The sequence below is a fragment of the Haemaphysalis longicornis genome, unplaced genomic scaffold (genome assembly GCF_048455015.1).
Source record: "Haemaphysalis longicornis isolate Haplotype H1 unplaced genomic scaffold, Haemaphysalis longicornis Haplotype H1 scaffold_10, whole genome shotgun sequence".
In the NCBI taxonomy this organism is placed as follows: Eukaryota; Metazoa; Arthropoda; class Arachnida; order Ixodida; family Ixodidae; genus Haemaphysalis; species Haemaphysalis longicornis.
In genome coordinates this window covers 46,622,096-46,645,479 of record NW_027526204.1, presented here as the reverse complement: position 1 = coordinate 46,645,479, position 23,384 = coordinate 46,622,096, and the positions used below count along the sequence as shown (strand labels likewise).

General features: G+C 47.2%; 1 protein-coding gene across 2 annotated transcripts in view; it reads right to left on the bottom strand.

Moving 5' to 3' along the window:
* The window catches only part of LOC144158453 (TNF receptor-associated factor 5-like), a 147,038-nt gene extending 137,147 nt beyond the window's left edge, over nucleotides 1-9,891 (bottom strand). Inside the window, exons 1-2 of one of the 2 annotated variants that reach the window (XM_077689332.1) lie at nucleotides 9,726-9,891; nucleotides 8,961-9,282 (exon numbers count right to left, since the gene is read on the bottom strand). In XM_077689332.1, the coding sequence (XP_077545458.1) occupies nucleotides 8,961-9,282; nucleotides 9,726-9,862 (459 nt within the window). In that variant the 5' untranslated portion in view covers nucleotides 9,863-9,891. Of the gene's footprint in view, nucleotides 1-8,960; nucleotides 9,283-9,725 lie in introns of those variants that run through there. The other variant, XR_013320072.1, reaches the window with a different exon arrangement.
* Between the last annotated feature and the right edge of the window lie 13,493 nt (nucleotides 9,892-23,384).

Below are 23,384 nucleotides of genomic sequence, written 5' to 3'. Positions count from 1 at the left end.
CAGGGCTGCTGCAGAATGTCGACGTCTGAAAGTTCCTGTTCGACGCTGTTCCCCTGGTTCGTCATTCGTCTTAAATTTTGTTCTTGGAGGCGAGTTCAGTATGGCTGTTTCCAGACACTCAAGTTCGTCTCGAAAAAGGTTAATTAAGTCGTCGAACTGTTTCTTGTAGTCTGTGGGTTGGTGATCACGCTCCCCTCCAGTTGACGTTGAAGCATTAGGCGACGTTTTTGAATGCCGGTGGTACCTTAGTACCAGGTCTCGAAGGAGTGCCATAAGAAGGATCTCACGTAGCATAGCACAATGAGTCTCTGGGCTCCTACCAAGTGCATTCAAGCTTCTACAATGTATCTGTACGTCGTCGTAAAGTTTTCGTAGTTTCGTTGCGTCACTGGATGATGAAACAGGTGGTATGTCAATCAGGGCTCGCAGGTGGTCTCGGGCAATAAGAGTCTGGTCACCGAACCGCTTCTGAAGTATCTCGATAGCGTCATTGTAGCATCGCTCGGTCATGGGCAGTCCAGAAACTGATGCAGCCCCGGCGCTGTTCAGAAGGCTACTCAAGTAATAAAATTTATCCGTCGCCCGCAGTTCAGAATTGTTGTGTACAGAGGGCTCGAAGAGACTCCAATATCTGGTCCAGTTCCGACGGTCTCCACCAAACTTCATCAGTTCTATTGTCGGTAGCTTCGTTCTGGTGGTTGCGGGCTCGCTATGAGGCGGCCTCGTTACAGAAGGCAAAACTAGAGACTCACCAGCCTGCTGGTCTCGAGATCTGTAGCGAAGCTCCGCCATGATCTTCACCACCTTGTCTTTGTACGAAGTCGCACGAAGTCGCGTTGGAGGTCTCTTCCATGACAAATTCTTTCGTGATGTCCACAAAAATGTCCTCGTCCAGCTTCCGGATTGGTCGATACATGACCCCGATACTCTCCAATGCTATCGCAGCGTCCATCGCTGTAGCCAGGGTGCCACTTCGGAGGCCGTCTTCTATCTCGGTCAAGACGGCTGAAAGCTTGTCCCGAAGGGCAGTTCGTCACCGCAGCTTTCGCTCGATCGAAATCATCCTTGGTCCTTGGAGGTAGGTCCGCCGGTCTCAAGCAGACGCCGTCGAAGAAAGGCTGTCGGTCCTGCTTGTCAGTGTCGGCCTGGCATACACGAGTCCCGGGTTTCGGCACCAAGTTGTGGGATCCGTCGACCCCCAAGGACGAGACTCAAGCATCAAGGGGGGAGAGAAGTGACCATCAAGGTCTGCACTTAATGGAACGTCAGGGGGAAGGGAAGACGAAGAAGCAATGCGTGCGCTCGTGCGCCCCTAGACATGACGATGATGCCAGAGCACAGGGAGATTGACCTCTGTCCCTTCAAGACAGTGGCTGGCCACACCAGGCCTATGGCGGTCGATGACGATTCGGCTGCGATCCCTTCAAAGAGATTCTACAGTATTGAATGACTGTGTATGTGATCTGGTCTGCACCTAGTGCTGATGTCTTACATGTCGCCAAGGCAACCTTAAGCTCGTGGATGAACAAATGGAGAGTTGTAAGAGTCTTGTGACGATTTCTTGATGTCCCTTATGGATTTGCACTCGGCAGATGTTTTGTACCTCATAAATATGTCTGTGTAATGTGAAGAGCTCGATATAAGTTCAAAGTGTTTGGCCAGTGTGTTTGCCTGGTCTTCTAATGTGTTACCAGTGGTACTAACAGGGGTAAGGTTGTTTTGTGCCCTTTGAACTTCCTTATTCGGTTCCACACCTTCCTTGCGTCAGTGAAGAGTTAATCGAACCCACAAAAGCTCTCCAGCTGTTGGTTTTGGCTTCTCGGCGAATGCGCCTTCCAACTGCCTTCGCACCCTTGAAAGCACTAAAATTATCTGCACTGTGGTACCTTCTAAGATTACCCCAGGCCTTGCTTTGTGCTTTGTGTGCGTTTTTCGCACTCTTCATTCCACCAGAGCCTTCTGGGATTTTGAGGAGTAGCGGAGGTTTGAGGGATTGAACTCTTGGCATCCTCAATAATGTGGGCGGTAACAATACTACAAGCTTCATCTATCTGTAAGTGTTCTGTGAATGTGTAGGAAAACTGTGACCTTTGCGTCAAAGCCACCCAGTCTGCATGGGTTTCTCTAAACATTTTATGGTATATGGAACTGTCAGAGAGTGTATTTAAGCGCTTAAGAGTTGCAAGGAAATGGTTACTCCCTTAAGGGTTGGAGTCCACGTTCTACTCGAACGAAGGGAAGAGAACGGATGAACCAATTGCTAAATCGATGCGTGAGTAGGTATCGTGTGTTGTGCTGTAGTATGTTGGCTTTTTTTGAAGAAATATACACTCACCAGACGACAGTAAGAATCTTTCAATTAAACTGCCCCGGCCATCTTCGAGTTCAGATCCCCAGAGTTTACTGTGGGCATTAAAGTGGCCCACCACTAGGAATGCGTCCGGTAGCTCATTATAAGGATTCAAATTCTGAAATACAAAGGTGAAAGTAAGGGGAATATATATAAAAAGAAAATACCCCGCATTTCCCCGAGGGGAAGAATGTGAAAGTGCGAATGCAGGAGTTGAATTTGCGCGGTTCGGTAATGTTCGCGAAAGAGAGATCACACACACACACACACACACACCCACAACTACAAAGAAAGAAAGATGCATTTATTCACAGGCACCTATTTGTGCTGTCGTTGTACTTGATTGCTAGAGCGGATCTCAGCTTTGAAATTTCGTGCCAGTACTCCTTTAGGCTGGTGCATTAGCCCTTCTCACGCCCGATTCCTGGCCAATCCCCCACGTGGGTATGTGTCATGTCAGCGGCCAGGCAGCGCACGCCCATCTCCCCCCGTTGCCAAGGAAGACGAGGAGCGCGCGCACCCGCAGTTGTTGCTATGTGGACGGACGGCGGTCAACGGAATTCAGGGTCGCTTATAAAGTGCATTCGCACTTAAAACTATCGTTATTAACCTGTTGGCGTACAGCAACGCGTACAGCAACGACTTCGAGGTTGTGGTCAAAGGAACAAATTGACAGGGAATAGAATGTTGTATGACAATCGCTACACCACCACAGGAGTGAGAACAGTTGCCCTATCTTTTCTAAACACAGAATAGCGCTTAAGACAGTTTGTTTGTTTGGATTGCAAGTGTGTTTCCTGAAGATATAAGATGGTTGATTGGTTTCTATGAAGAATTTAGTTCGTCATCCAAGTTTTCATTAAGCCCCTGCAGTTCTATTGCGTAATGCATTGTATTAGAATAAGTGTTTAAAGAGAGAGTGCAGCGTGTATCTGGCCAGTTATGCGCGGAGCTGGTTTTTTCCCGCGGCCGATGTTGCCACGCTGCTCGTTTGGCTGAAGACCTGACCGAGCTGGCGTAAGTGTTACGTCCAACTCTTCATCCGACGGTAGAGGAGTAAGCTGAATCTCCCTCCTTGTGTCGTGGACTCCTGGGGAGGCCAATCGTGTTTTCCGCGCGGGCAAATGGCGGCTGTAGCGTCGTTGTGCCCGTGGATGTGGATGCAAGGCTCCCCACCTCGCTCCCTACTGTGCCCAAGGGCGACAGCGCAGTAGGAGCGGAAGGCAAGCCGTCTCCACCTATGGAGTTCGTTGCCACCTCAGCCGCAGTGGAATCCACAGGCTGTGGCACAACATTTTGGGCAACCGAAGCCAGCCCAGTGGGAGGTGGTGTTCTGACCAGGTCAGCGTTGCTGCACTGGGTCGCCACCGAAACCTGACGCCGCTCTACCCCCCTGCCCCCCCCCCCCCGGTGAGCAGCGTCAGTGTAACTTCCTGAGGGACGCATCGAATGTTTTTTCCGAGCTTTTGGGTAAGACAATTTATGCGTCACATTGAGGTTTATGATTTCTTTCTCATTTTTGATTTCTTTGCAAGAACGGGAGTACGCGGGGTGGGATCCCTCACAGTTACAACAGTGAAATTGTGTGGCATTACACTCATCTGTCTGTAGGTCGTGCTTCGATCATTTTGCACGTGTTTTGCCCCCGACCGTTTTCGTTACTGTGTCCGTACCTTTGACATTTGAAGGAACGTCGGGGGTTTAGGATGGACGTCCTTATCTGACAGTGGGGAAAGCCTGCTTTTACAGATTCGGGGGAGCGTACTGCAATCAAAATCAAGATTCTATTTTTGGTTTCGATCTCATTTCCATCGCGCCTCATTGTGATGCGTCTAACAGTAGTCATCCCTTGCTCACGCAAGCCCTCAAGAATATCTGCCTCAGTTTCATTTATGAGTTCAGTTTCCCAGAGGACGCCTTGGCAGCTATTGAGTGTTCGGTGTGGTGATAGTGATCTGTAAGTCACCTATGCATGTTTGTTTTAGAAGGTTAGCAGATTGTTTCTTATTTCTAACCTCAATAAGCATGTCACCAGATGTTTCTTTGCGTCATAGTTTTTTTTTCTAACTACACCTTCAATGAACTTGGCGATCAGGAACAAAGATTTCGAAGTTATTCGGGTGCCTTTGTCGACACTTTGCATAACTAGGAAGCGAAGAAAGTAGCCAGGGTTGTTGAAAACAAGGTTGGGTAGGGGTTTAAAGATTGCTTCAGTGCGGGCCCTTTTCAGGGCCCGATCGTTTGAAAGAAGGGGTTTAGATAATAGCATGCGCCATAGTATAAATCAGAGGACGGGGGCACTTTCTTCTTTGACTTTACCCTGTTAGTCAAAGAGGTCCCAGAGCTCCATGCCCAGTAGACAGACAGACGGAGCCCATCCGCCAGAGTTTGACCACGGCTCTAACGGCCACCGTTTGTGGTTTCTGCCCTTCACCTTACAACTCATTACCACGGTTGGTTACAGCATGACTTGGGGGAGAAGGAGGAGGGGGGTCCGCAGTGTCGCCAATACCGTCACCAAGATTACTCAAGGTGGCCACTTTAGTGCATTTACCTCCTTGTGCAGTCGTCGCCGGTGCTTCATAATTTATTGTGTTCGTTTGTGGATTCCATGACGTCCACTAGAACGTCACATTTACTGTCATCGCCCCGTTTCCCAATATGTTCAGGCGCCTCAGTATAAATCGATAACCGTTCTGTTAGATCTCCCATAGGCTACGCTTTCACCTATCGTCAGAGGGGAAATTTTATGATATTGTCACGTGGCCAAAGACGACACAGTTGTCTTCAAGAAATACAAGTTTATTGGAGAAAACTTGTGCTCCCCTAAAACTCAAAGAATTCAAGCGGCGAAGCAGCAGTCAACAAAGTGACGTGCGAAGGCGAGCGTCGAGAGTCGAATGCCGCGGCGTCTACTCTGTAGGCTTTTATGTTTCGGCGCGAGTGTCTCTGGAACCGTCGATTTACATCCAGAACATTGTAGACCAAAGAAGATTATTCTGGGCTACTGACGTTAGGGCGAAACAGTCTGCTTATTTGAATGAGATAGCCCATGTGGCATAAAAAATAAGGAATGGAAGACCCGCTTCGCTTGGAACACAGATAACAGAGCCGGAAGTGGCCGGGCAGCAAAAACAAACAAATAAATAAACATACCTATACATGGTTCGCGGTAATATTCTAAAATCGTTGTTCAAAATTTTGTTCATCGACTGCAGGACAAAAAGACCATAAATTCAGATGTGCACCTGGTATCTACTTAACCAGGGTACGCGAGCGATTGCAAGCTTGCAGCGCCATCTTACGTTGCTCTTCTGGTGTCGAGACATCGCACGGCGTATGCGCGTCTCTTTATGCTTGTCAACGTGTCTTTTTCCTCGGCTGCCGCGGACAAAGTGGTTACGTGCGTGTGCGCTGGCTGTCGCTTCCTTTGTTCGCTTTGTCACGCGGTGCTGCTCTGGATAATGTTGTGGTTTTTTAGCGAAGCCTCATACGGCTATACGCGAAAGTAAAATGTGGCAGTCCCACGTTCCCATAAAACTCCTTCGGCGCAACCCATGCGCGAACAAACCATTTCAGAAATGAGAGATTGGATGGGTTTGTCAAGTTTAGTCTGATTAATGCGTCTGCTTAGGGAATGCACGTATCCGCTCCGTTCCCGCGTGGAAATCAAATATAGCCCCCAATGGCAACCGCTGTTTACAGCGCAGAGTAGTATGTCCCTCGGGTTGTTTCTCTTCGTGCGTGTACTCGGGCGGATTTCCGTACCGTTTCGGAGCCCCGCGCGAGGACTTCGGCCCCCTGTTGGAGCCTCCCGAACAGCGCGGTCCTGTCTCCCGAACAGCGAGAAGAGTCCTGTCTCTGTCTATGTCTCTGTCTGTGCGGCTTTGTCTGTCTGTGTTTCTTTGTGTCTGTCTGTGTCTGTGTCTCTTTCGGCGTCTGTGTCTCTCTCTGCGTCTCTGTCTCTGTCTGCGCCTCTCTCTGTGTCCGTCTGTACGTCCGCCCCTTGCTTCTGCCGGCCGACAAAGTTAACGGGATGTTGGACAAGACGTTTATGTACGCAAAGATATTTTTAACTTTTAAAACTGGTGGCATTGTTCATGCTCGTAAACATTGAGAAAAAACAAACATTACGTATATTTGAGGCGAAACATCACATCAGGGCTATTTTCAGTGCTTCTTTACTTGAAAAGTGGCGCACGTTGCAGTGGTGGTGCAAAGCTGAAGAAACAGCGGAGCTTGCGGCCCCTCTCCATTCGTCGGAGATCCGGTATTGCACCTCACATTTATATCTGAACGCGGCTGAAAGTTCTCCATGACTGGCACGCCCGGATCGCTTTGTCAGCAGCCTCTAACATCCCTGCCAGAATGGACCGCGTCAGAGCGCGCTCGAACCCGCGGCCAAATTTAAAGTCAATGCCCTCGCTACGGGCGCAAAGGAAATGCTGTGCGCCCGGAATGCGATGATAGCTGAATCACTTGAACGCCGGTTTCATAACGAGATTGACCCTGGTTCGATTACGACCACGGGAAGAGGTTTTTTTCACTTTACAATAGGCTGCGCACGTCATTGCTCCCCGCCGCTGCGAACCGCGTACCCCTCAGTCCTTTCGGGTGGCCGATTGTTTAGGTTGCCGGTTTCGCGGCATAAAGGTCCCGGGTTCGATTTCCGGTGCCTCCCTAACCACACTTTTCAATTGGTGCTTCTACTATTTTTGGTGCGACCGACACGCAAAGCACTGCCTGAACAGCCGTGCTGTTAAAAAAATGGCTCCAATACACGCAGTGCAGGTGGTTGGAAAGCGAAGCCTTACACGACAGCACAATTGCCCAAGTGACGTCACTTGAATTCACACACGTGGCTCTACAAAGAGTGAAACGAGAGATTCTGCCAGCCGTTACCTGGAATTTGTTGGGGCAGGGTCCAGAAACGCAGCAGCGTCGGCCACGGCCGGGCTAAAGTGGTGGACGCCACCGCCGTAGCGTGGCCGTGCGTAGGCAGAACGAAAACTGAGAGGAGCGTGTTTTGAAGGGTTAGACAGCGGAGCCTAGCCATCCTGATGCGCTAGCTCGGCGCTACGCCACCGCGCGATACAAGCGCAGACACCGAAACAATTCGGCATGTGAGCTTAGTGAATCCCATTTACACCGATTTAAACTAGCCAGTTTACTAATTTGAGAATGGCGACAAAGCTGAGGGAACTTTTATAATCGCTATTTATCAGATCAAGTTGCTCTGTCCGCATTTTGTAATATCTCCTAAAACACAGCCGAATTGGTATTCACCAATTTAGATAACGGAGTCCAATTCGTGGCAAGCAGTGCGCGAAAGGTAGCGTTTCTCTAGCGGCCAGATACCTGTATGTGGTCGGTTAACATTGTTTCCCCCCCTGCAAACCAATCTTTAGCGTATCTTTGCCATACGCTCACTAAATTCCGTCGGGTCCGGGTTACTGGGCTGGTGCAGAAGGCACTACATGCCAGCCGAAGCACGAAATGAAGCACTGGGTTCAGCATTTTAGGGATGTTTTACTTGCTGACCCATAGACAACACTGCAATAATCTAATCGTGAACTGTTAACCCAGTAAAAACACGTAGAAGGACTTGTTTGTCAGCACCATGAGAAGTTCGTAAGAGAACCTTGAGTATAGTCATAGCCTTTAGGCATCTATGTTTAAGTTGTTTGATATGTGGGATGAATGTGAGCTTTTTGTCAAGGACTACACCTAGAAACTTGTGTTCGTGTTTCATCAGTTCGAGACACCATTGAGTTTTGTCTGGATCCCACCGAATGCCACGCCTCTTGAAAAAGAAAACTGAAGTACACTTTCCTAGATTAAATTTAAAACCGTTGCTATCTTCCCAGCCAGATAGCTTGTTAACACCAAGCTGCCCTTGGCGCACGCAGACAGACAAGTTACAAGATTTGAAGGATAGTTGTACGTCGTCTACAAGCATTGAACAGGAAATTTATGCTGGCAATGCCTTGCTAAGCGCATTCATTTACACAACAAACAGAGTGCAGCTCAAAACTACACATTGGGGCACGCCATTCTCCTGCACGTGAATCCTAGAGAGTGAAGTTCTTACTTTAGCACGAAAGGTTATCTCAGACATGTAACTGGAAAGGGTGCTTATTTTATTCGCCATGCCAAAGGAGTTCAGGTCGCTCAGAATACCATACCGATAGTTGGCATTTTCGTTAGCTCTAAAATTTGTTTGGCTTCGGGGCAAAACAGAACAGTTAAATTGAGCTGGCCTTTAGGATTGCCGGCGTCTTCGGGAAACTCAATTGTGCGTTTCGCATTCCGTCAGTATGGGCTATCGTGATATCCTGCTTTATTGCGCATCTGCCTCCGACAAATTTATTCTGCAGATTTTAGTCGTTAGGTTGAGCGGTTTGGCCTTTGCGATGATGCTGCGCAGGTCAATTGATCTGCGCACCGATCAGGAACGGAGCCAGCGGACGATTATTCCCGCGAACTTCTTTTTGTATCTTCTGACTGTACGGATATGCATTTGCTTCAAAAATTATGGTTTCTCCCCGACATTCTACTGCGACCTTCAAAAATTTGCTCTGGGAGAGAACGATGAAGGCATAACACCTACCTGACGCTGTAGCAGGTTGTCGCTCGTGAACGTGGACCAGATGACATCCTCTGGCTTGCAGACATCTTTATCCAGGGGACAGCGGTCGCATTCCTTTCTTTCGGGGTGATCGTCGTAGCATCTGTTGCAGAGGGTGTGGTGGCATGGCAGTAGAGCTATCGTAGCCGAAACCAGACCGCAGGCGCTGCACACCCTCGTCTTGGGGAATCCGTCAACGAACACGGTGGGCCTCCAGTCCAGGCGGCTGTCAAAGCCGAACACGGTGAAGCACTGCAGGCTGGTGGTAGTCATCGCCGAGAATTCCTGAAGTGTCGGCACGTCCCTAACGGCGAAAGAACGACCACTGTCACGGCGAGGGTGTGTAAGAGTTACTAGTAACGCATAGAATATACTTAATCGCAGCACTTCACTGCGTTTGTGAGATGCTTGAGTGGAAAGGATATTATCGATGTCCCTTATCACTGCACCATGCACTAGAAAACGAGGCCGTGAGGCACTTCCCAATTGATACAAGTCCGATAAAGCACGCCGTGCAGCTTTCTGTCAGTTCTTAACCACACTATCGGCTCTTTCCTCATGAACTGCGGAAAACACTCTACTTTAACATTTCGACGCCTTGAACAGCGCTAGTATTACCACGCCGAATAGGAAAATCACAACTGGTGACTCTTTCGACCGCGATGGGCGGTGACGCTGCCATCTGATGTTTCTAATCGCGGGGCGCTACTTATGTGGCTCCTAAGAAGAGGCATGCTTTGCACATACATTTCCCTCTGCTTTTTTAACTTCATGCTCAAAGGCCGCTCCTTGGCTAGGCTGTCGATGTAGTTAAGCGCTTTGGTAAAGTCCGTCGTGTGACAACCACAATTTCGCTGCAGTAGAGCCCGGCGTGCCCACGCCATCTCTCAGATCCGGCAACTCCAATTCCAGCTAGCCGCCAACAATAATGGCTGTGACTGCAAGCGCATGCGCAGATTCAGGTCACGGAACTGATAATAAAGGAACACTGTATCGCTTTGCTCTAAGCTACTTTTCTGGCTTCACGTCTGTTTTTTGTTTTCATGCAGAGATGGACGCAAAAATTATTAACAAGATACGTGCAGATAGGAAATATTCAATTTTGGGATTCAAAAATACAAGCAAATTCAATGTTGCTCTCCCCTCTAAAACCGGGAGACTGCTGCTCTTCGATAACGCCGCATCGCGGGACCAGTGCGGGACGCGAAAAATTCGGTTTTCTGGAAGTTTTAAACTCAAGGTTGTCTTATTTCGGAGACACCTTTTGGCGCTTCATGACGGCGTCGCTCGGCAGCAACGCGCCAAAATAGCGCCGACAAGTAGAAGGCGTAGACCGCCGAAGTCACCTGCCCATCGCTGCGTTGATGTGTGTTGCAAGGCTTATTTTTTTAACCCTACGATATCCGTCAAGCTACTTTGGTTAACAGGGAGGCTGTTCATAACAGGACGTACACTGAAGTTATTCTCCGAGGTATTCAAGGTGTGGAGTGTGTCCCCTGCCTTGCTACTGAAGTTTGACGTGAACTTCACTTGTGTGTTCACCGAAACGCGAGAAACAGTCGCATTCCCATGGTTTAAAAACGGAACTCATGAGATACACAAAAAAAAACCTCCACGAGATCAAACTACCTATCTTGAAAGGAAAGCCCATTGCGCTAATCACTCGGACATTCCAGGTTTTCGATTTATTGCTGCACAAGGCATAACAAAAACAATACACAACTGTACAAACGATGCTGACGGATTCAGGTACTGCATGAAGAACCAGTTGACGTTCGCCTTCATCAACGCACTAAACAAAGTCAAAAGCTCTGCATCACTGTTTTCCTTTTCCAGCACATCGCGGATCCTCAAAATACTCTCAGCAAAGTTGACTAGAACGGACCAAGAATTTCGGTTACTGTTTCTAACGGCCATACAAGACCGCCAGTTGCTGGGTATCGCAAGCGCGATTACATCGTAGGGCTATTCATTACTCGCAAAGGGGAGAAACCGGATTCCGTGTGGTCTATCGGGAGGTCCTTCTTCATCGTGCGCTGAAAGAACCCCAGTAGAACACAGCGTCCCAGCAGTCTATGTACGTGTGTTCAATCGTCTCCGGTTTCTTGCACAGCGAACAATATGTGCCCAAGGCACGAACAATCCTTTCTCTTCCGTCCACACCTTGTCCTGTAAAGTACCGGGGTGGAGTCTAAAGAAGAAAGTCTTCCCACCCGGTTATACCGACATCTCTTAGTGCGTAGCACTTTGGCACCCAGTGCAAGGGTTTCGCGGTGTTCAAGCCGGACGCGTCCGCGAAACCGAGTGAGCGAATGAGCAACCCCAGGCAGAAAGAAAAGGGAGGCGCACCATCTGGCGAACGTTTCAGGGGGAGGGCAGCACGCGCTGCTACGGTGTCATCTCCCAGCGCGTCGTCACTACTCAGAATGTCTCACTTCCTCCCCCAACGCTCTAGCCATGAGTCGCCGCCGAGGAGCGCCCACCTCGTTACACTCTCGCCAGGCTCTTTCTCCGCTTGTAGCTCATCCGAACCGCGTGACATTTGCGCTGGATGTTCAAACACGGTTAGCAACAACATGCTGGGCGGCAGCGACGCGCTGCGAGATATCGGAACTGTAGCGCCCGCCGCCGTGCGTTCGATGATCACGCGATCACTTACCGAGACGCAGCAGATATGCGCCGTGACCGAGAAGACTGCAGTTTGCGCTGCCCGCAAATTTCGCGTGAGGGAGTGAAGTAATCGTCATGTGATTTTTTTAACTTGTTTGAGCACATTTTGTCCTTACCCGCCAGCGAAAGCATTACTAAACAACGGCACAGAAAACAACCACCTCGACGTAGTTGTTATATCTTCTCATAATAACTGCAGGGTTCAAATTGTCGATTGTATACTTGATGTTAAGAAAAGTACAAGAGAATACAACCTCTCTCAGGTAGTGCATCGCGTCTTCGTGTTCATGTAATTTGAACTTCATTGTGGACCTCTTTTGTCTCTAATGATAGTTCTGAGGTTGTAATGAGAGTCTAGATTTATTAATGGAGTTGCCGAGGGATGGCTGCAATTTCCGCTTATGTTTCTGTGTGTAGTGATGGTCATGCAGTCCCATAGATTCCCAAGGTAGTCATATTTTAGGCGAAGTAATCTTATCCTGACTTTTCTGCCTTCCTAGTGTATGCTTGGATGCAATGATTTGGTTAGGCAAGAGATTTTAGGAGAAGTCACTGAATAGGTAGCATGTCCATTACGGCATCCTGTTTCTCTTCTGGGCGAACAAGGGAGTGGGGTGGTGATTTTCCATAGCCTAGCCCGTCCGATTATTTTATTTTACCACCGCTTTCTTCGCGATGATAGAGTGGTTACCTGATGTCTTCAAAGCTGTTCTAACGACCCAGTTTTAGAATCGTTCCGGTGACCGCGAAAGGTGGGAGGTTGAGGAATTCCTTATAAGCTGTCATGATTGGTGTTTATTTGGCTTTCTTTGGGGAGAGTAAGCTGGTGGTATGGCAGGCTGTACTACGTCCGGCTTTTAATGTGTGCCTGCATGAATATTATCATTTCATATTTCACTCTCGCTGTTCCCCCAGTTTGGCGTTTTAAAGTGTGGCCTAATTCATCAACTATTTTCGCCTTTTTCGCGATTGTGGGAACACTGCTGCTGCTTCTCAGAAGGACCATGACGAAGATTCTCGCGCGAGTGTTCCCTGGGAGGACATCCTTAAATATTTCTTTTTGAATTTTTAACTTGCCCGCGTTATCCAACACCTCGTTCTCCCCGCACCATCTGCAGCGTTGACAGAGCCGCAAAAATTTTGAAATGTAAATTAGAAATTGTTGTAATTAAGCGCTATATAGAGTTTTATTTCTGCTGTGAGACATTGTAGTTCATTTCCGCTCATAGTCTAGGTTTTCTTCAGTTTTTAAGACACGGGCGGTAATCCTCTTCCCTGTGTTTTAGTCCTGTGACATTACGTTTGCGTCGGCACTAGTTACAATAAAAAGACGCTTTGGTGTGATAAAAGCAGTTCAGGCCACGGCCGGCGACGGTTTGCCGACCATTGTAACACCGACATAGCCCACAGAGCAAACTTTACTACGCAGGCGCGGCGCATGTGGAATTTGCATATTATACAGTCAATTCCCCATGGAACGAACAAGTCTTTTTCTGCCATCCACGTCTTAACAGAGAGGGTTCCAGTATGCAGGTTGAAGAAAAAAGTCTTTACGCTAGGGGGTACCTGCATACGCTTAACTCTTTTAAGCACATCTTTACCCCTACCTGCTCTATAAATCAACCGGTACCTTGGTTCAGGGAGGACTACATCACACACGTCTTTGTACAACTGTTTTCTCTTTTTTTGACACAAGTATTCCCAAGAAAATCGAACAGCCCAGAAACGGCATGACAGTACAACTTCTCTCAGAAAACCGTGTAGGCCGCCAGGTATAACATTGGACGTGACTATAATATCTGGTAACGCTCTACCCAAGCGCAATTGACAGATAGTTGTTAACGTTGGATCCTTAACATCGCAGAGAAACAAGAAACGGTTTACAGTTTGACGGACAAACAAGTGTGCTAGTCCCAAACCTCCGTCCCTGACCCTACGAAACAGGTTTGTCCGGCTTGTCCGTTCCCAGTTTGACCCCCATATAAACACAGCGAATACACGATGCAGTCTTTGAACATTTGCTCGGGAACAGTAAACCACCTGAAGGACATACCACAGTCTGCTTACAAAAAATAAGTTGCACACAGTCGTTCTTGAAAATATTGATAAGCCCCACCCTTTCCACTTTTCTGCACTTTCTTTCATTACTTCGGCTTCCTTCCTCCAATACGGATCGCTGTCTTTATAAAACTCCAAAGGCACACCTAAGTACTTTGCCGGTGTGCTGACCCAATTCATGTTAGCGAAGATGCTAGGGGTTAATGGCAAGTTTCCATGCCAAAACCCCAGGCATTTTTTCCAGTTTATGGCACTCCCATTCGCCTCACAGGAGTCCACACGGAAACGGCGAAGACAGGTGGTGCACTCACCAAACACATCTATGGGTTTACCTCCTGCATTCTCGCTGAATGTCACGTGATAGCGTCACGGGACCTCTCGCGCCGCTGTGCGCTCCGGCCACGGCATGTCTAGCGGCCCTGCGCGTGCCTTGCGCGTGTGGTAAGTTACAAAAATTAAAGAAAGCTCACACCAACGCATGGGGATCTCACTTTTGGTACGCCAATGTGCTAAAGCCTGTGGCCTCCAATATTCACGTAAAAAATCACAGCCCCTCGTCATCTGCCCTCACGCCAAATGACACATCAAGAAACGCATAAAAATACTGCTTGATGGCCAGAATATAAATCTAAACCCAAGCATCAAGATCCTGGGCCTACATCTCCAGGCCAACACCAAGAGTGACGTATCCTTGCACCGCCTCAAACACAGCATCAATGAAATCATACACATGAACAGGCGAGTTGCTACCAAGAAGCGAGGCCTCAAAAAATCCGATACCATTCAATTAATTCAAGCTTTCGTCCTCTCGAGAATCACTTACGTAAACCCCCTGTCTTCTTCTCGGTAACAAGAAACTAAAGATGCTTTCTATAATGATTAGAAAGGCGGTTGAGCAGGCCACTGGTCTTCCCATGAGCTCGTCCACAGAGAGGCTGCTTAGCACGGGGCTCCACAACAAGGTGGAAGAGTTTATAGAGGGCCATCTTTCTAACCAGAACCTCCGAAGGAGCAGAAGTGCGGCGGGTCGCCGCAATCTTTACCATATTGGGTGTGCAGCACAGAATGTCACTCACTTGATGTACTCCTGGACCCTTTGCGGCAAGAACTAAAGATGCTCCCTTTAATTAGAATTATGAACCCCTGACTCGACGAGGGTCGCCGGCAAGCACGGGCTCAAGCGCTCAACACCACCCTCGGTGGGGATCACGCAGTTATCTATACAGACGCCTCCCAACATCGAGGCCGGCAGTACGCCATAATCGTGGCTGCCTCCAGAACCAACCTGAATCTGTATGCCTCACTCAAGACCCAAGACATGACGGCCGCAGAAGAGGCAGCCATCGCCTTGGCTCTCAGTCAACCAGGTATTCGGATGTAGTCATAGTCACCGATTCCGAACAAGCCTACCGGAAATACCAGACGAACTGGCTGTCCCAACCAGCACAGCGGGTGCTAAAAAATCACTACCCCGACTGGACACCCGCTCACGCTTATATGGAGGGCAACAAATACGCCCACCAACAGGCCGGCGCTTTTACCTCCCGTGCTATGGAGCTGCACGAGGACAGTCACCCGCTTGTCTCGTTCAGGGACATAACCCAGAATTATTGCTTTTAGAGACAGACCCTATCTCGCCTTACCCTGACCTTTCGAGAGAACAACAAACTACCCTGCGGCTCATACAATCCGGATCCTTCCCACTCCCGACGCTTCTTCAATTAATGCACTCGAATCGCTACGACGCTGAATGTAAATTTTGCTCAGAAGTAGGAAAACTCGGCCACATAATCGTGGTGTGCGACTTTATCTCTGAGCACCTCTTCCCTCTTTCCGCCAGCTACCCAACAACAGCAATGGGAGATGCTGCTCTTCAGCCCCTCTCTTCCTATCCAGCTTCAGCTGCTGAACACAGGCGGCGCGGACTGCTAATGGGCTCCAGTAAAAAAGAAACCACTCCCCTGGGCCGCACTGTGGGCCGTTCAGAAATCTGAATACAAGTATTTCCTACTTCTGCTCCTCCTCCTACTGCTCCTCCTCCTCCTGCTCTGTCTCTGCCGTCAATCTCGTCACCTTCGTCCGCGGGGGCAGAAATGGAGAAGTGAGATCGTCTAACACCGGGTTTGAGCTCCCTTTTTTATTAAAAAGTTTCCACTCATGTGCTACACCGATACCACTCAACCAACCACCGTTCAGGCATAATGCATTAATTTAACCTTACCAAAAATATCTTTTTGAGATAATAAAGGGTGTCGTTAACTGCATTTCACTTCTCTCTGGTTTCACTACTTGTAGAGCGACTCGAGTGAATTTAAGTGACGTCGCATGTGTAATCGTTGTTGGTGCCGCTTACAGCTTTGCGTTCCAACCACATTCACAGGGTGGAGTGGCGCGATTTTTTTTTTGCGTAGTCAAAACGTGAGCAATAAGTGACATGTGCTCATATAGCTATGACGCCATGCAGAGTAATTTGACGCTTAGCTTACAAAGATCACAACCAGGCATAAAAGTTGCACAAACACATGTCATGTCTTATAAAATTATGGCGGCAGATGAGATGGCAAACGAAATACAATACATTTTTTAAGGTTATATTTGGCGTCAGAACCACAAAGCCATCGAGTAACGTTGATTCAAAAGCTACAAAAGCGAGCGAGGGCCCTATTCTCGACGCACTAAATTCACCGTAAACTATGAATTTGCCGGAAGTCTTTTCTGATTGGCGTTCAATTTCGATCACGTGCTTCCGGTTGGGAAAGCGGTTGTGTCTGCTCTCCTCATTTTGACGTTTATTGACGCTTACAAGCACCAGTTCTGAAGTTTGCCTTATTTTTCTCTACTGAAAGCGCATAATTCTTGGCAGGCAATGAAAAACTAGACGAAATACAGTGGACGTAACAACGTAGGCCTGCTTTGCTATTCAGCAACTATACGGCTTGTACGGCACGTCCTCTCTGTAATTGGATGAGAAGAAGCGATGTAATTAAAACAGATCGCGTGGAGGACGCGGGTTCGATTAGCGGCCGTGGCGGCCGCTTTTCCGATGAAGGCAAAAAGCAAGAACGCCCATGTTTACGAGATTTCGGCGCACGTTAAAGATGCCCAGGTGATCAAAATTAATCCGGAGCCCTCCACTACAGCGCGCCTCATCGCCTGCATTGCGTCGGCACGTTAAGCCCTACAATCAATCAATAAAACAGAGGGCGTGAACGCTTACGTCACACATTTGCAACTTCAGCCTGTGTACAAGTGACGTTATATTCACGTAACAACTTTCAAATGGCGTCTGCTGTCCCCGTGAAATAGGAAAACAATTTCACCGACATTGGCCTGTCCATTAAATACACTTTCTTAGCGCGTATACTACAGACGAAACTGCTCCTGTTAATCCATGTCGTCGTGGGGGTTTATGGGAAGATCCCCACTTTTGGCTTGGGCTTGGCATGACAATTGGATTCTTAAAGTGGTTTTGGCTATTTGATTTCTTCACTATGCATTAACACGTCTACGAGCTACAATAAAGCCAAAATCCTGCCTGTTCTTTGGTAGCGGTGTTCGGTGAAACAGCAGGCAGTGCGTGATCGTACCTGATGTTGGCCATGCCGCAGTCGAAGGACGTATGACTGAGCGGGTTATACGCCGCCGCGAAAAATGTAGCTGACGAAAAAAAGAAACAAAACCTACTTCGCCGAAGACTTAGACACGACAAATACGGGCTCCTGTATCCGTCCTAAGTTGTCATCATCCGCGACTGTTTAACGCCATGCTTTCTTTTTTTCTTGTTTAACTGTAGCTGACAGACGGTGCACCGGTTCAACACGAAGGTGACGTTTTCATAAGCGCGCTCAAAAAATTTTCGAAACTTTTCAAAGAACGTATTATTTGTAATAACGGTAAAATTAATACTTTAAGGTTCTCTAATGAGTTTCTCTCCCCCAAATATTAACATTGTTCGTAACTAGCACCTGGGCCTGCAGAATAGCAGGCACAGCGGTTCCGGCAAAAAATACGCTTTACTTCCTTTTTCCTTAGTTTTAAAACAGCCTGTTTTATTTTCCACTTACACAATTTCACACCATTCTTTGGGTTTTTGTGGCACTTTGTTCAAATTTTCGGTCACTAAAACGTTTCAATCCAAGTAAACGATGAAACGAAGGCGAGCGCATGATGTAATGGCGGTCCATAACGACACAGACGGCCTTGATGCGAGCCGCATAGACGCTACCGCCACATTTCTCTCTAGTCTATATGTAAGAAACTCTATGATCCATTACAACGACAACCCAACAAATGGCATTTGTCCACACTTCTCCTAGCAAGTTGGTGGGTCAAATGATCGAACTCAAGAAAAAAATAACAAAAAGATGGCTGTTTTATTCAATATTGCGCTTTTGAGTTCGAGCTTGAGGAATGAGTGAATCGGCATCGGTACGCCCTGCCGTTATTAAGCGTAGCGTTTCGCTGTCCTTACTGCGTCATACTACCGACGCTTTCGGCCACCTTTTTCAGTGATCACGCCATAAACTTGTAATGTAGTCGCAGACGATAGCGTGTTGGCGATGGCCGGGGAGGTGATAACGCAACGCAGTTTGCATTGAGGTAGAGAGCTCGACTATGTTACTAAAAGCGATTGAAATAAATGAATAGGTACGGGGAAAAAGATTGAGGCCCCTATTCCTGACTGCACAAATTCCCGGGAAATTCGCCATGTTTTTTTGCGTAAGCACAACGTAAAGCAATCAGTGACGTGATGCACATATAGCTCTGACGACATGTAATGTAATTTGACGCTTCACTCACAAAGATCTAAACTAAGGTATCATATAACGCTCATAAAAGAAAAAAAAAAACCCTTGGCATGTATCATAAAAATTTAGACAGTAGCTGAGGCTGGCAAGGGAAACACATTTCTGCAGGTCAAAATTGGCGTCAACACCACAAGGCGATCGATTAACGTTGATCCGAAAGCGAGCGAAGGGCGGTTGTTGAGATAAAGAATATCACAGAATCTTTTTTACCGTACCTATTTATTTCTTTCAATCGCTTTTAGTACCATAGTTGAGCTCTCTTCTTTAATGCAAGCTTTGTTGCGTTATCGCCTTCCCGGCCGCCACCGCCGCCATGCTATCGTCTGCTGCTAGTTACAAGTTAATGGCGTGATCACAGAAAAAGACGGCCGCGACCTTTGCTTGTATGCCACATGAGAGCAACGAAGTGCTACGCCTGATAACCGCGGAGTGCACCGATGTCGCTGATTCACTCATTCGTCACGCTCTACTCCAATCAGCGCGGTAATGAACAAGAGCGTCACTTTTCTTTGTTATTTTTCTCTTGAGTTCGATCATGTGACCCAGCAACTCACTAGGAGGACCGTGGAAAATACCATGTATTGGGTTCTCCTTTTAATGGAGAGGCTTGTATTGCCCCCGTATGTTGCGGTTACGCTAAACAAATAATTTTTATTTGTTGCCAAATGGAAAAGCAAAATACTGCACGCTATTTGTATGCTGCGTGATCGCTGACTTGGAAACAGTCGAACTACTATTTGTTTCTGTATAAAACATGCTTTAAACCACGCGTCATGCGAAATGGCGTGAGCTGCAAATTCTCAGACATTTCGTGGCGCCAAAGCTGGGGGAAATTTTTCGCCCTATTTCGCGGCAAAAGCAGCCACCATTTTCAAGCTGTTACGTAACATTACGTCACTTTTACGCAGGCTGAATTTGCCAGTGTGTGACGTGATCATCCCCGCCAACTGTTTCAATTACGTCAAGCCTTCTCAGCCAATCACAGAGTGGGCGTGTATTTCAAGCAGTATTGTTGTTGAATAGCAAAGAGAGGCCTGCGTTGTCATGTCCTGTGCATTTAGTCCAGTTTTTCATTGACGGCCAAGAATTATGCGCTTTCAGCACACAGAAATAAGGCAAACTTTAGAACAGGCGCCGGTAAACGTCATAAAACGTCAAAATGATGAAGACACACACAACCGCTTTCTCAACCGGAAGCACGTGACCAAAAGTGAAAGACAATGAGAAAAGACTTCCGGCAAATTCCGAGATTTCCCGGAAATTTTTTGAATCCAGAATAGGGCCCTGAGTGATATTCTTTTGCTCAACACCCGCATTTGGCTACTTTTTGTATCAACGTTAGTTGATCGCCTTATGGTGTTGACGTCAATTTTAACCTGAAGCAATTTGTTTCTCTTGCCAACCTCAGCTGCCGTCTTAAGATTTAAAATACTTGTGAAGTCTTTTTGTAGCTTTCATGCGCAATATTTGATAGCATGTATGGGATCTTTATAAGCTAAGAGTCAAACTACACTGTCTGTCGTCATAGCTATGCGTGCATCATATCTCTGAGTGCTTACGTTTAGCTTAGCAAAAAACATGGCGGATTCACTGTGAATTAATGCAGTCAAGCGTAGAGCCCATAACAGTATGCGTTAAGCTAAATACTATAGCACAATTTTAATCACTTTTACTAATATAGTTGAGCTCTCGGCTGTAGTGCAGGTATTGTTGCGTTATCACCTCCCCGGCCGCCACAGCCACTCTATCGTTTGCTGCTATGTTACATGTTTATGGCACAAACAAAAAAAGACAGCCGTGACCATCGGTTGTATATATATGCCGCAGTAAGGACAACGAAACGCTACACCTAATAACGGCAGGGTGTACTGACGCCACCTATTCACTTGTTCGTCAAGCTCGAACTCAGTCTGTGCAGTAATAAATAAAACAGTTTTCTTCGTTATTTTTCTCTTGACCTGGATCATGACACCCACCAGCTTACTACGAGGAGTCTGTACAAATGCCAGGTGTTAAATTCTTTGTAATGTAGAGGCTTGTACTGCACTCGTGCGTTGCTGTTACGCCCAACAAATAATTCCTATGTTATTGCACCACATAAAACAATAGCCTTCTACATACATTTTTACTTTAATAAACGTGTAAATGGTTGGATGCAATCAAACACAGAGTAGGGCGTATTATCACTGTGTAATCTTATTTCAACTGTTGCGTATTACAATGCCTGTTCTTTTTGTGTGTGCTCTTCTTTCAGTTGACAATGAAGAAAATCATGTTATTACGGTCATCTACTTCTCCCTAATGATTCGTGATCTTCATTTTGTTGTGTACGGGCTTTAAAGATATTACTTTTGTGAGAATAGTACATGCAGTTTTTTTTTTGTTCGTTTGTACTGTCAGTTGCTTTCTTCCTATCATTATAACATATTTGGGTGATTGATGTTGTTTGTGTGATCAACTGGGCTACCCCGTCCGTATAACAGCTCCATCGCGTGCTTCTGCGGGAAGGCGAGAAAATGCATTCTGTCAAAGCGAAATAAACGCAAACTTCAACTTGGCATACGGGACGTTACTTTATGGTCCGTTATCGCTGATTTCGAAGTAGTCAAAAGTATTATTTCTTTCGTTATAAAACATTTCTAACATTTTCGCTAAAAACCCTCGCGTCGTGCGAAATTGCGCCAGCTGCTAATTCACGGGGATTTTACGGCACCGAACGTCTGCGTAATTTTTCGCCCTATTTTACGGCGACGACAGCCGCCATTTGCAAAATGTCACGTAATTTCACATCTCTTTCCCGCAGGTGGTTGAGGTTGCTAACGAGTGACGTAAACGCTCCCTCTAACTGTTTATGTTACGTCACGTATTCTCAGCCAATCATAGAGAGGGCGTGATTTACAAGTCTTATTGTTGTTGAATAGCAAAGAAAGGCCTACGTTGTCATCCCTGCTGCCTTTGGTCAAGTTTTTCATCACCGCCCAATTATTATGTGCGTTCAGAAAAGGTATGGGCTGGGGTGTACTCGGAAAGCACTCCCAAATAATGAAAAGTAAGCTACCTCTATCACTCAAAAGACAAATATAAAACCAGTGTGATGACACACGGATCTGAAAGTTGGGGCCTTAGCAAACAACTGGAAAGCAAACTTAGAACAACTCCACGGCAATGGAATAAATAATGTTAGGAGTAACACTTAAGGACAGGAAACGAGCTTCCTGGATCAAGGAACAAACTCGAGTAGGCGGTATCATAGCTCAAGTAACGAAAAAGAAGTGGACTTGGGCTGGCCATGTAGTGCGATGAACCGAAAACCGGTGGACAGTTAGGGTAACAAAGTGAGTACCAAGAGGTGGGTCCAGAAGAAAGGGAAGGCTAATAACAAGATGGATGGATGAAATAGGGAATTTCGGGGGTAAACAGTGCACTCTATTAGCGCAGAACAGGAACGGTTGGTGGTCAATTGGAAGACCTCCGCCCTGCAGTGAACCTGAGTAAGGTGTTGTTGATGACGATGATGAGTAGACAAACCGGGCAAATGATAAAACTGGCGCCAATAAGCGTAATGAAACGTCAAAATGACGAAAACACGCCCAGCCGCTTTGTCAATCGGAAGCACGTTAGCGAAACTGAAAGTTATTCAGGCAAGCCTTCCGGGTAATTCACAGTTCACGGTGGATTTATAAAGCCGAGGATATGGCCCTCGGCCGTGCTATCATTGTGCTTCTTTCTACATTTCAGTTGCTGCTGCGCGTTTTCCAGATTCAGGCTAGTCTTCCAATCTGTTCGCCTCAGCCACTGCTTCCGCTTGGCCGCGATGACGTTTTTCCGCGGACGCTTGATGGGCACAGCTGATAGCGGAAGTCTATCTGCAAAGGAAAATCGAAAAATGAGCCCAATAACGCTATCGCGTTTGAACGCTTTTTTTTCTTTGTACAGTGGCAGAGAAGGCTGGCTTACACATTTTCCCCCACTCCTGTTGATATGAGCTGCTTCAACAACTTCTCGTGTCAACCGGTCCTTACGGGCGAACAAAACGTCGCGTTCCTCCAAACACGACGTGTAGCCACATGCTCGGCAGTGCGCTGATAGGTGGGAGGATGTGTGCTTTGTTTTTCGCTGCTGAGCACTACGATGCTGCCCACTGTGGCCGTGCTTCTGCCGCACGTTATAGTTGTGCTCCCTCAATCAGCAGTTTATGCATCGAACGGTTTGGCCTGCTATTGCTTGCTACACCGAGTCGGAAAGGAGTACACCACGCCTTCTGCGCATGGTACAAACTGATTTTATTGCTTTATTGGGCACCCTTTCGGTTTTGACGAAACTGAGCTTTATAGCACCATGGCATCTTCGCCCTGCATTATGTAACGTATCTTTCCCACATAGAGAAAAACCGAGTCTCAAGATGTGCGATCTTGCAGCACTTCCTGTCTTTGTAACAAATACCAGTGTGCAGAATTTTATACTGACGACTCGATAACTGCCGCCCATGTGTCCGGTGCTGCGCACGGACATATATTTTCATATCAGTAAAACTGTGAATCGTAATACCAGTATCTTTACGGCAGAGGCTTACGGTATAGTCCTTGTTATAAATCATATCCTTCTAATTCACATCCCACAATCCATTATCTATACCTATTCCCTGACTGTGGTGCGGACGTTGTCGTGACAAAAATCCTGCAGAAACCATGTAGTCAATATTCTCTTGAAAAAACATTGTCAGCATATGATCAAAAACATGAATTTGACTAAATGCTGGGTGATGGAGGCAAAAAGCAAAAACGCCTGTGCGTACGACATTTCGGAGCCAGTAAAGATCCCCAGGCGGTCAAAATTAATCCTGCGCCCTCCACTACGGCGCCCCTCATCG